This window comes from Stegostoma tigrinum, chromosome 7, assembly GCF_030684315.1.
Source record: "Stegostoma tigrinum isolate sSteTig4 chromosome 7, sSteTig4.hap1, whole genome shotgun sequence".
Classification (NCBI taxonomy): Eukaryota; Metazoa; Chordata; class Chondrichthyes; order Orectolobiformes; family Stegostomatidae; genus Stegostoma; species Stegostoma tigrinum.
In genome coordinates, this window is record NC_081360.1 from 13789070 (window position 1) to 13803564 (window position 14495).

Consider the following 14495-nt stretch of genomic DNA (forward strand, 5'->3'; position numbering starts at 1 on the left):
ATGACTTAATTGAAACACATAAGACCCTGAGAAGTTTTGACAAGGTGGGTATGGGGAGGATGTTTCATCTTCTGGTAAAATCTGGAACTAGAAATCACTGTTTAAAAACTGTAAAAAAATGGAGTCATCCATTTAAGCTAGATAGCAGGATTATTTTTCTCTCAGAGGGTCATGAGTCTTTGCAAATCCTCCTTCAAAAGGCCGCGGAAGCAGATTCTTTGAATCCTTTCTCACAGAATTCGACAGCTTCTTGATAAACAAAGGTGTGATGGGTTATCAGGGCATTGCCAGAGTTGAATCACCGACTAACACTGACCAGAGGCCATATAAAAATTGCGGCTACAACAACAGGTCAGACAGAGGCTAGGAATACTGCACCAAACAATTCACTTCCTGACTCCCAAAACCTGGTTACTACAAGGCAAAAAAAAAATCAGGAGTGAGAGGGAGTACTGTTCACTTGTCGAAGCTGTATTCATCCAGGCAACACTCAAGAAGCTTGCAACATCCAGGTCAGAGCAGCCCACTTGGCTCGCAACACACTTGCAAACATTCACTTCCTCCACCACTGACACACGACGGAATCATCGTACAGTCAACATGATGTGCTGCAGAGATCTACCAAGGCTTCTCGGCCACCAGCTTCCAAACTCACAATCACTGCCATTCAGAAGGATAAGAGCAACAGATATATGGGGACACCAGCACCCAGAATTGCTGCTCCAAGCCAATTACCATCCTAACTTGAAAAAAAAAGACCGTTCCTTTGGGTCTACTTGGCCAAAATCCTGGAACTCCCTGCCTAACAGCATTGTGGGTCTACCTGCACCACAATGGACTGCTGCAGTTCAAGAAGGCGGCTCATGAACACATTCTGAAGGATATCTTGGGATGGACAATAAACGCTGGCCGAACCAGCATCACCCACATTCCACAAATGATTAAAGAAAACTCATTTAGCAAGTAATAATATTTTTAGTTACTTTAATCAATCTATGACACACCTCTGGGGGTCACGGCCTTTTGTTTTAAACTGCTGAGAATAATAAGGTCAGAAACATAAGGTCATACAGATTCAGTGATTTTTAATTACTTTATTTCTGTTATGACTTCAATAGCATGCCCTGAGAAGGAGCTGGGAATCACTGACAGTAACTTCCAAATCTAACTCCACCTGCGCCAGAAGTTTCTGCTAACTTTACAAAACAATGATGACAAACACTCTTTGGTTTCACTGTCAGTAAAGGAGCAGAATTAGGGCCATTAATAAACAGACCCAGGGTAACTCCAGCCTAACACTCCAGATAGGAATCTCACAGTATTGCGTGGAATGAGAGATTGGCACTTCACCTGATATTGTTGTTTCAATGAATTTAATGGGAATGAAATCAGATGGGTTTCAGAACTCAAATTTCCCCAGTTTTCTGAGCAACAGGATAGGATAAAATTTCTGTCAATGTCTTTTTGCAGCTCACTTATCATTTAGTTTACAAGTTGAGTGAGGCAACCATCTTTGATACTAATGAAAGGCAATCATCTGCATCATAATCGTCATCATTTGCCTCCACTGCCACCAGTCATGCCAAGGAGGCCAATTCTGGGAGTTTGGAGAAGATTCTTTCACCCTGAATGAACCTGCAATAGTCACATCAATAAGTGGAGGGGAGAAGGGCAGCCTAAGTACAAGAGAGCAGTACACGAGATGAGCCGACATCTATCAATCTGATAAAGCAAGATTTAGTTTCAAGGCCCTTAGGTATAAAGCATGCATGAGTCAAGAAACTCACTGCTGGTTGAGAGGTCTATTATGTGGGTTAAGAAAATAATAGATAATGCCAAAACAATAACACAGAAGCAGTAAAGCTATTTTCCAGAACATGCTCACCTTAATAAACATGTCTCAAATGGTCAAGGTAGCACAAAGCACAAGTAGGAAATATAAACACCAAAGTCTCTTCAGATCAGGTGACTGACAGAGCAAACAAGGCATCTATATCAATTGCACTACGGTTTCATGCAGAAATAACTGAGCTGTACCTAGACAGACTGATTTTATGTAGACATCAGTTTCATACTTGCACAGCCTCCATTACGTCCTAGGTGTCAACGGTTAAATGGATCCTAAAGTGCTTAGCAGGCTAAATAAACAAATCTCAGAGTTGTTGCATGCAGCTCCAACAGAATCCCAACTCACCCCACAATTCCCCAACTCTACCGAGCCATGGCTTACCACTGTTACAGGCTTCACGTTCAGGTTCCTATTCAGGGGTTCATCAGATTGAGAAGCACCAGGTTGGAACAGAGTAGGTGGGACCATTGCCGGATCACTGCTTCTTCGAACCATGAGTGGTGTGCCTGCGGAGAACAAAGTTGGATGTCAGAAAAACATCGGCAATTACCCACATAATTTGGACAATTGAATGCAACCTTTTTAAAAGCGCCACATTAAGAGGGAACTTGTTTTTCCTCTCAAACAAAACAAGAACTGCTGGCAGCACTCAGCACATCCTGCAGCCACTGTAGGGTCAGAAACAGAGCACCTGATTGATGAACTTTCATCTGAACGTGAAAAGTTAGAGGCGCATATACACATGCAAAATTCAAATTTTTCAGGAAAGTTTTTTCAGGTGAATTGTGAAGGGATCGACATTTACAGGCATAACGTTTTTGAGAGGTTGACATTCGTGCGTGATTTGGACCCAAGTGAAATCCAAAAATATCATAATGAAACAAAGTAAAATTTAGCAACACTAAAGAAGTAATGTTAAATACGAATGTGGGGGGCGGGGGGGGGGAATCTAAGAGTTCTCCATTGGTTTTTAATGAGTGATAGTAATTACTGGCAAGTGGGTATCAGTAACAACACACTTTGTCATACATAATCTGAACACTTTAATAATGATAATATTTGTTAACAAAGCAAACACATAAATAGCTGTTTAAAGCATTTACACTGTGCATTTTGATTAGTATTTACAATCAGATTATGGAGACAGGGCAGCACAATGGCTCAGCAGTTAGCACTGCTGCCTCCCAGCACCAGGAACCTGGGTTTGATGCCACCCTCGGCTGACTGTCTGTGTGGAGTTTGCAAATTCTCCCCGTGTCTGTGTGGGCTTCCTTCGGGTGCTCCGGTTTCGACCCACAGTCCAAAGATGTGCAGGTTAACCAGATTCGCCACGCTGAATGGTGTGTAGTATCTAGGGACATGCAGGCTGGGTGGATTAACCACGGGGTAATTGCCCAATGCAGGGCTAGGGCAGGAGGGGGTGGGTCTGGGTGGGATGCTCTTCGGGGGATTGGTGCAGACGCAATCGGCCAAATGACCTCCATCTGCATTATAGGGATTTTATCCTATTCTATGAGACACTGGTAATATTGTCAGTGTGACCACAGAGGCCAAGACAATGATCTGAGGATATAGATCCAAATCACACCATAGTGCTTGGTGGGATTTAAATTCAAATAATAAATCTGGAAATTATAAAGTGAGTCAGTTGAGGTAACTGTGACAAAAATCCTTCATCGATGTGAAACCCTATCTGGTTCACTGCTGTCCTTTGGTGAAGGAAATCTACCATCAGGCATAAGCACCACTTCAAACCCACTGTAATATGGTTTATTTTTAAATGCCCGAGAAACCACATGAGTTCAAGGGCAATTAGGGATGGGCAAGAAATTCTCCAATACCCACATCCCATAAAAGAGGGAAGAAAATTAATCAGAGATTGTTTTTGTGTTTAATCCTTGATAAGGTATGATTGATTGTACACGTGAACTGAGTGAAATATGATTTTTTTTAAGGCTAAAACAAATAGCTGGCTGAACTTCACATGAAATCAACTTTCTGCAAGTATATATAAGATAGGTTTAAGGCCTCTTGTGAAGTAGCAGTGTCTCTACCTCTGAGCCAGGAGGCCCAAGTTCACATCTCACTTGCTCCAGAGGTGTGCAATAACAACATCTCTGAACAGATTGATCAGAAATCTCGATAGGTTTGATTTAATGTACAGTAAACGAGCAAGGGTAGAGAAAGAACAAAATGGAATGTCTATGGAAATGTGAAAGATTGGAGGCAAAACAAAGAACGAGAGAAAAGGCGAAAGAGACCAAGATTAATATCAAAACATGTCAAAATGAAGTCAAAGAAAATGAGCAGAAGAAGCTGCAGTGATTGCAACCTGAAATTATTGAACTCAATATTGAGAGCAGTGGCCTGCAAACTGCCTAAATCAAAAGATGAATTACAATTCCTTGAGTATTCATTCAACTTCATTGGAATCCTGCCATTGATCGAGGACAGAGATACCAATGCGAGAGAAAGGTGGATCATTCACACAACAGACCATCAGAAGCCCAGGGTTGTGCTTGAGGACTGAGAGTTGCTATTCTGCATAGGGGAGGCAATGGCCAAGTGGAATTATCACTGTAGTCAATCCAGGGACCCAGGTAACTTTCTGGGGACCCGGGTTTGAATCCTGCCACGGCGGACGGTAGAACTTGAATTCAGTAAATGTCTGGAATTAAGAGTCTAATGACGGCTGTGAATCCATTGTCAACTGTCGAAAAACCCACCTGGTTCATAAATGCCCTTGAGGGAAGGAAACTGCCATCCTTACCTGGTCTGGTCTACATGTGACTCCAGACCCACAGCAATGAGGTTGACTCTTAAGTGCCCTCAGGGCAATTAGGGATGGGCAATAAATGCTGCTTTGCCAGTGATGCCCTCATCCCATGAACAGATAAAGGAAAAAGTAGTCACCTAATCTGCATTTCCTCTTGCCACTGTACAGCAGACCGGATTGCAAACCATGAAGAAATAATACTAAATTTAAAGAAATTGCTGTTTCACTAGGAAGGGACATTTGGGGTCTTTGGTCATGTAGAGAGAAGTAGTTAAATAATAGGCATTGCTTTCGTTCTTCAGTTCTATTGTTAAAGCGTTGGTGTTTTCTTAAATTTAATACAAGGCAGTAAGTAAATAAAAGTGGGTGCATTACACACAGACATCTCCCATAAATAAACACGTCATCTGATGTGGTCCTAAGCCATGAAGACAACAAACAACTTATACTTCAACTTATACTTAATCACCCACTGACTGAATTCATCCAGTAGGATGAATAAAGAACACTTCAGTTGGCCTCAACGGTGCCCCCACACAACACGTAACCAAAAGAAAGTTTCAAAAAGATGACGACAATGTGCAATTGGTTTCATCCTGTAAACCTAGGCTGGATTCACATTAAGCACGAGACGGCCTCATTTACTACATCCTAATATGACACATCACTGGTTCGAGACATCTATGCATCATCATCAATACTGGCTACCTACTACTCAAGCATGATGCAGGACAGCTTGAAAAATCTTGGCACTTTTACTCTACCACCTGGAACACCTTTCCTTTACAGCTCTTAAAATCACCTCCTTACCTCCAGCCCACCAACACCAAAAAGGGAATAAATCATGGACAACTGTGTCAACATGATTGAAAACATCTATTGAGCTGTCCCTTCCACTTCCTCCCATGATAATCCATCCACCCACCAATAAACCACCTGTTTCCGACACATCGAGCCACACCAGGCTGCCCCCTCCCCTAACACCATCTCCTGCCTCTCACTAATCTCCCCCATATTGCTCTGCAGGCTGTCACTGAGGACCCGTTGAACTTAACTCCTGAATTTCTGCTCCCTATACTCAATTCCCACAGGATTGTGAATCACCAAACCTCTAGGACTGCCATGCCAAAGGACATTATAAATGATACCATTGTTGAGCACTCCTCTCTCTTTCTCTCTCTCTCCTTGCAAACTCATCGTCATCACCACCCCTTGCCCACCCCCACCCCTTGAAAACTGCTGTCTCACCTCCATTCTCCTTGCTCTGAAGTCTTAGAACATGCTGCCATCTCCCAAATATGTGCCCTTTTCTCCCCACAACTGTCCGAATCACTTTGGGAAGGTTATCTATTTAACACCAAGGGCAAATTGTTCAGTCCCAGAGGTTTTGGGCCTGGGGGAAGGAGGGCAGATTAATGAAATAGACTCTGACTTCACAGAATCCTACCACCCTTCCTGACCCCACCTGAGATACATTCTGCCCAAGGAAGCCACCTTTCCACCCAGTCACCAATTTAGGCCATTAGATGGTCAATGAATGACCTCCTAATGGCCTATTCCTGCCTAGGCTTCAACTATTTCATTTCCAGGTGAAGAAATACCAGGCAGCCATCCAACTGGTTAACCAGTGCGGACAGGCTGCAACTTGGGGAGGATTTAGGTGGGGCGAGGAGGGTTTGGGGGGCAGAGAGAATGTGATTTGCTCCTTGATCTTCACTAATTTGAGATCATTTGAGGAACTGGACATAGCACGTAGGTTGACCCCTGAAAGCCGCCCTTACCCTTGCTTCCAAACCTGCTGTCTCCCTCTCCATGACCCTAAAACTCAGAAGCAAATCCATGAAGCACTGACTTGAAAGCTTGGTCTTTCTGACCTCTTTTGGCCTGTTGGCAGTGCCTTCTCTGTGGTGTTACTGGTCTCTGACTAGACCTGGCATTAGGGCAAGGCTCTCCAAACCACCTGATTGGAGGAAGATACAGCGGGCTTTGCTTTCAAGAGTCCACTTCAGTGTGTCTCCACCTTCCGCGCAACTAAGTGCGACAGCCAACGCAAGTAGAAGACTCTGCCTGAAGTCCCCTTCGCTCATCGCATTGGACCCTGATGACATACCCCAGTGCTTCAAATTTAAAGGTGCTATTCTTTATGTCTGAAAGTCTTTCATAATCCATCCTATATTCTAGCCCTTTGCCTCCCTCCGGCCTACCCATACCTTAATTCCTCAATCTCTGGCCTCTTTTGCACTTCCCATTTCCTTCACTCCATATCAATATCAGCTGAATCTTGAATAGGTGGATGCTGATGGTCATACCTCCTGCCAAAACTATTCCACAACTTTGTCCTCATTTAAATCCTCCCTGGAAGTGAACTTGGTGACCCGGTATAGCCTGATTTTTGACTCTCTTTGTTTCAGTTTTATAGACAATTTCTGTCTCATTCTAGCTCTGGAAAGTGCTTTGGATATCCCTCTACTTCCACTCTCTGTTAAGCAGGAGTGCCTTTGGGGTTGTATAGGATTCTGTACTTGTATGGACTTCACATGGCAGGACCAGGCTTAGCTCAGATAGTTTCTGAATGCACGTACAATAACGAAAATGAAAAAAAGCTTCAGAGAGGCATATCAACACTGTCTCTGCCCAAGTGCTAACACATAGATCAGTGTCTTAAAAATGACATCAGGAACATTCACAGAAAGGAGAAAAGCTGATTAACTGTGTTTTCCTCCTACTTCTTTCTTTAAAAAAAGATTCTTCCAGATTTGTTGAAACTACAGACACCGCAAGTAAAAGTTATCAATTTGATAACCGCTTTACCAGCTGTACAATCATTTACTAAGGAGACATAAGACAAATCTATGATAGGGCCTTTCACAACTTCAGGATGCCCAAGGTCTTTAGGTCTAACAAATTACTTCCATAAGTAGACCATTCAGCCCTTTAGTCTATTCTACTGGCATTCAATTAAGCCAAGGCTGATCTATACTTCAACTCAATTTACCTGTGTTGATTCCATGTAACCTATCCAAAACAAAAGCCATGAAGTCTAAGTTTTGAAATGTTAATGTGACTCCCAGCCTTGACAGCTTTTGGGGAAGGAATTTTCCAGGTTACAATTTTTCTCCTCAGCATCCAGTTTCAAAATAGATTGGCAGAGTGCTGGGGTTATCCCCCCACAGATATGCACAAGAAAAGACTGAACAAGCAATGAAACTCACGGGTGGAAGAACAGATGGGAAAAAACAGAGACACGCAGTAAGCTTTTAGACTTATGATCAAGGTGACCCACAGCAGATTGCTCACTGTCTACTCAAAAGTTGAAAATCAGAGTTGTGACTGTTTGTTCTGGGAGACAAGTTAAAAGTGGTCAGTTTCTGAATTAAAATACGACAGCCTCACTCCAGATGAAGCAACATTTGGTAGGTCAGATACCAGATGCCTTGCCAGTCGCAAATGGAAACAGAAGTGTAAAAGTAAACATCGCACTAAAACCATGTTCCTCCCCCAACTAAACTTGGACAATCTGTTTGTAGATTAAATTGGCTGCCTTTGGGAGGAGGGGGAAGGGGTCAATGTCATCAGCTGCAGCACCAAGGTAAAATAGCTGTTAACCTCCTAAATCAATTAGCTGCATCTCAGTAAGATCATTATCCACAATTTGGTCAGGCTAAGCACGCAGTCAATAGATAAGCAACTCTGATAGCCGGCAATCTGATGTAAGCCTGCTCAAGGAGAAACAGGTGGATTGGGAAACACATTTGTTAGATAGGATTACTGTCAGAGATTAAATCTGCTTTAGATTATACTGTGGCTCTTTTTCACAAGAAATAAACTACTTCCAGTCCAAGGATACCTCTGAACCAAACATCCATCAATCAAGTCTGGTGGCACTTTTGCGGTACCTTGTCAATGTTACAATTCATCCAATATTAGGTCAGTGTTATGGTTTGGTGCATTGCACAATCATATGGGTCAGAAGATCGTAGGCTCAATTCCCACTTGAGATCTGTACAAATATCCCAGACTGCCACCTATCGAATGATCACAGGATGGAAAGAGGCCATGCATACCAAAACTCTGCTGCGTCAATTTGGCTACTTCCAATTACCTGCTTTCCCTAGGGCACTGCACTTTATGTCATCCAATTCCTTTGCAAAGCAATGAATGAATCTGCCTCCACCAGCTTTTCAAACCATGCCAAACATGTGCTAAATAAATATTTTCCCTCATGTCTCTCGACTCATTTGTCAATCATTTTGAACGTGTCCCTTTCAATACTTCCACCTCCCCATCTAATATGTCCAGGCCCCTTTTGATTTTTAACACCTCTATCAAAACTCCTCTTAACCTCCTCCTCCTCCTCCTGGGAATAAAAACCCCAGTTTCTCCAATGCATCAGTTGAGCTTTAAATGTTCCCCTTCCTTGGAACCACCCTTGTGAATCTTCTCTGCACCCTCTCTAAAAACTTTACATCTTTCAAAAGTGCAATGCCCTGAGTTGGACACAATACCCCATGTTGAGCCTATGCCAATGTTTTGCTAACTTGCTCCTACACTTGAAGCCTCTATTTATAAAGTGGAACATAGAACATAGAACAATACAGAGCAGAACAGGCCCTTCGGCCCTCAATGTTGCGCCGACCTGTGAACTAATCTAAGCCCCTCCCCCGACACTATCCCATCATTATCCATCCGCTTATCCAAGGACTGTTTAAATGCACCTCATGTGGCTGAGTTAACTACATTGGCAGGCAGGGCGTTCCACGCCCTTACCACGCTCTGAGTAAAGAACCTGCCTCTGACATCTGTCTTAAATCTATCCCCCCTCAATTTGTAGCTATGCCCCCTTGTACAAGCTGAAGTCATCATCCTTGGAAAAAGACTCTCACTGTCCACCCTATCTAATCCTCTGATCATCTTGTATGTCTCTGTTAAATCACTTCTTAGCCTCCTTCTCTCCAATGAGAGCAGACCCAAGTCCCTAAGAGTTTCTTCATAGGGCCTGTGCTCCAGACCAGGCAACGTCCAGGTAAATCTCCTCTGCACCTTTTCCAATGCTTCTGCATCCTTCCTGTAATGGGGCGACCAGAACTGCACGCAATATTCCAAGTGAGGCCACACTAACATTTTGTACAGTTGCAGCATGACATCACGGCTCCGGAACTCAATCCCTCTACCAATAAAACCTAACACACCATAAGCCGCCTTAACAGCACTATCAACCTGGGTGGCAACTTTCAGGGATCTAAGTACATGGACACCAAGATCCCTCTGCACATCTACACTGTCAAGTATGCGTATTAAACTGCTTTCTCAATTTGTCTTTCCACAACTGTCCAAGCGGCAGTTAGTTTAGCTCTGGGTCGTTTGGGAATATGATTTGCTTGGTATTTGTATTCATAAATACTTCTTTGATCATGTGTGTAACATTTTCAATTCATTAATTTTCCGGTGACAGCCTCCTACTCCACTGCATGATCAAGGAGGATTGGTGCCCTTGCAATTTCCACCTTTACTTCCAATAGCATCCCCAGATGCTTTCCACTCAGTCCTAGTGACCTATCAACTTCAGGTACACTCAGCTTTCCCTGTATCCTTTTCTCAACCAAATTTTAGCTGACCTAGCATCTGAGAAATCTCCTCTTACACAAGGGCATTGGCAGCTTCTTCTCCCTTGAAGAAGACTGATACAGAAGGATTTCAGTAATGCTCTCAGCCTCCATGCTCAGATCCCAATAGATGCACCACACAGCTTCCTACCTTTTTTACCGCTTACAGTACATGCCTGTAGAAGGTATGAACATCTGTGCTGCGAGAGTGCTATACTGCTGATCATGCCATCTTTTAAAACTGGTATTAAACTAAGGCTGCCCCATCCAACTTCTTAAACCAACATCTCTGAAAAAGATTGTCCTGTCATCATCATATTGCTTGGCATTTGGGATCCTGGCTCTGCACAAATTAACTGGAGTGCTTCCCACATTAAATCAGTGATTGCAAATGTTTCCCCCAGCTGTACTGGGTATCCAAAATGTGTCTCACAGCACAACCAAACAAATGGGTTGTGTACACAATCTTTACACCTGTGTATACTTTTGTGCTTGAGGGTGTAGGAATCCTAAGGGGGCCATGTTGTGCCTGTGCACAAAGAAAAGCTACAGGGGACTTGAGTGACCAAATTTCAGAAGTCTCTTAATTGACTGCTTTTGGATATCTTCAGATAGCAACAAGCAGCAATAAAAATGCGAACCTTTCCTTATACACAAGGGAGATAAGGCAATTTCTCCAAGTAGAGAAGTGGTGAACATCATGAGTTATGCATCAGATTTTCACATCGAATAACTCAAGGTTCAACTTTAAAAACACATTGTTTTTTAAAAACAGGAACCATCTTTATGTTTAGATTGCCAACAATTTGGTTAGCAGGGTCATTTCGGAACATTGACATTTTATTACAATTTTCTCTCTTGGGGCTTTAGGGAGACTTCTTAAATCCTTCAATCTGTTCCCAATTTGCGAATGTATTCTCCTTATGGTTTCTAAAGAAAGACTTGGTCAGATATTTGTGGCGGAAAACTGAAGATACAGGCTAAAAACATGCAACCTTATCTGTAGAAACAGAGGCGTATGCTTGGCAGGGTAGAGTAAGAGAGGAGAAGGTGAGTATAAATTGCATGATTGTAAGGTCATTTAAAAACTGAGAATAACAGCGACTTGTACTCCTTACAGCCCTGTTAACCCAGTAAATCTATTTCAAGACAGCAACAGTTAGCCTTCACAAGTTGATGCTGATGGAAATTATGATTTTCACAATGCTAGCCAATCTCATGAAAATAACACAAGAAGAGAGGCGAATGTGGGGGTTGGGCAAGGATGTGGGTGTGGGCGGTGCACTGATTGTAACAAGGTCAGCCAGATGGACCTCTTGTAAATAAGATCCCCGATTGGGATTGTTAATCTGGTCCAATGAGTGAGCCCTGGCTGACAGATATAAACAACAGTATCAGGGGTTCTGCTCCCTCTACGAGCCAGCTCTGAATTTCATGGGTCAGTGTCAGGTGCTATGCACGTGTAAAGAAAATGTGACTTAGTGATGGGATACCGGCCTTCAAGGAGTTATTTCCAGCAAGGGCACAGGCGGAAAAGGAAGAGGAAAAACTAGATCAGCCTAGGTTCCAGCTTCTGACTATGAACTGATGCTAGAAATTGCAGGAAAAAAAACAAAGTTGCTGGAAAAGCTCAGCAGGTCTGGCAGCATCCGTGAAGGAGAAAACAGAGTTAATGTTTCGGGTCCAGTGACCCTTCCTCAGAACTAGAAATTGCAGAATGGGCAGAACAGTCAGGTTCAGCTGCGGTGCCCCTTAGAGTTGAGCAGTCCCTCAGAACTGTCGGCTAAGATGGATAACAGTTGTGTTACTTTTGTTGAAAGCACACCCTGCCAGCATAACACACCAAGAATAACGAGAACATCTCGAGCTTAGGATCACAAAAATTGTAGTAATTTTATGTCCCTCCCCACCAATTCCACAAATAAAATTTATGGAAAATGCTCACTCACCTTCTACAGCCTGTTAAAGTCACAGATAAACCCAAAGAAGTTTGGTTTAAATTTGAATTAGGCCACAATGATCCAAGGAAGATCTAATACTGTTCACAATTGCCTGCAGTGTTAATTACTGCTCTAATTCATTCTAACGTGGCAGACGATTCATTTTAAGATGAAAATCTGAACTGCAGAGCTTTGCATCTCCTGCTCAGGATTCAGTTTACCTTCCAATTTGCAGCTTTTCATGAGCAGTGTGACTCACAAGCCTGCATTCCTGCTTCCTCAGGTTCAGAACATTGTGGGTTGTAACATCATTCCAGATACTACAGTGAATACCTGAGGCATGTAATCCAGTAAGCCCCGTCCACCCCCAACATGCTACAGCTAGGTTTGACAACATAGAAATGGAGACCAACTTTGCTCTTTTCTTTTGAGTTAAGTATTGTTGCACTTCAATATTGACAGGATTGGACTCATCTGGTGCCCTTAACTAGCCTTGGTTCCTCTAGGATTAACTGGTCATCTTCCTCGTGCACAGCCTTACAAGATGTGGATTCTCGCCCACACTACACTGCAAACTTGACAACTACACTCCTTATCTTACTCCTGGCTCGCACAAAGCCCACCAACGGCCCCTGTTCCCTCAGCCACCATTGTCACGGATGGTCGTCCACCCACTGGGCTGAACATGCCACAGTGCAATTCCACATCCATCAGGCAATGTCCTGCCTCCTGCCTGCCACCATTTTAAGAACAGCGATCCTGCCTTTCCAAAGAGCTGGTGGCCAATCAGAAGTGGGGCCGGAAGCTCTCGTGAGTCTCAACAGTGCCACGAGGAGCAGTGGTGACAGGTGGGTCTGCAGCCAAAACAGATCATTGGAGGATGCAGAAGGCTGCAGAAATCAGGTGATCAGGTCTGCTAACTGGGATGAGTCCGACAGTCCGGGGCCAGGATGGGAGTGGGGCCGAATGGCACAACTGGTGCTAAAGGCAGTGGGAGATCTTTGTGATGGGGCACCCCTTGCCAATAATGGAGAGTCCTATGTGCACCACCCATTCAAGAGCTAACCCTCAAACCCTGAGCATGGGAAAAGACTGACAATTCTTCCTGGACAATCTCTCCAAAAAAGTGGCACAGGAAATGCCAGCAGAGGCAGGACAAGACCCTTGAGTGGTCGTTCACAATCCTGCTAAGAGAATCAAGAGGCCTTCACGTAGGAAGGCCACCCTTGGTTCTCCCTTTTCCTGACTGAATAAAGAGAGGCATTCTGCAAATCACACTACACCATATCACCATGCAACCTACCCCCCTCCCCCCCCGACAAAGGCAACTACCCACAGCTCCCCAACATCTTCTGTCCAAAATCTACAGTAACCACTCTGCCTCTCTGTTGTATTGAAATTCCACTCATAGGAAATTATTGGTTATACCATCTGTACGGCTAGCTATGCTGGTGAATTGTTCCTTTCCCATGGCAGCTTCCACTCTGGAGGAGGCCACGATGAGACAGACAACGAATCCCAGTAATTTTAGAAACTCATTCATTCGGCGTAGGCATTGCCGCCTGGGCTAGTATTTATTGCCCATCCCCCGTTGTCCTTGAGAAGGTCATGGTGAACTGCTGCATTTCTTTTTCTATTCTAAGGGAATCTGACCTCTGCTAGGTGCCTCCACAGAGCAGCGGTACAGATATCATTTGTACAACGAAGTGTGGGTGCCAAATGTGAATTGGTTTTACTCGATTCCACTGCACCACCAACAATGAGCAATTTCACTCAATGCCCACAAGTTCATAGAATCCCTACAGGCCCACACTAACCCTTGGAGGATTCCAACCAGACCATTCCCCCCACAGCCGACCTAATCTACACATCGCTGAACACTATGGGGCAATTTGGCACAGCCAATCCACCTAACCTGCACATCTTTGGACAGTGGGAGGAAACCAGAGCACTTGGAGGAAACCCAAACAGACACGGAGAGAATGTGCAAGCTCCACACTGACAGGCGCCTGAGGATGGGATTGAACCTGCGTCCCTGGTGCTGTGAGGCGGCAGTGCTAACCGCTGAGCCACCGTGCCACCCAAAGTTGCGTGGTTAAGAAAGAAATTTATGTTTAGCCCCTCTGCCTCAGCCTCAGGAGACGCCAGATTATTTCACAAGCAATGACGTATCTTTGCAATGTAGTTACTATTGTGATGCAAGTAACGTGATGCTCAATTTACTCACATAAGCTCCTACAGGCAACAATGTGATAACGAGCAGGCAATCTGTTTTTAGGTGTGGGGGTCTGGGGAAAGATTCACCTCCTCGTCTTTGAATTAGCGTC

General features: G+C 43.9%; 1 protein-coding gene across 2 annotated transcripts in view; it reads right to left on the reverse strand.

Moving 5' to 3' along the window:
• The window catches only part of LOC125453947 (partitioning defective 3 homolog B-like), an 883406-nt gene that overhangs the window by 549160 nt on the left and 319751 nt on the right, over positions 1 to 14495 (reverse strand). For both annotated transcript variants that reach the window (XM_059647050.1, XM_059647051.1), the window contains exon 4: positions 2231 to 2355. In XM_059647050.1, the coding sequence (XP_059503033.1) occupies positions 2231 to 2355 (125 nt within the window). The remainder of the gene's footprint in view (positions 1 to 2230; positions 2356 to 14495) is intronic.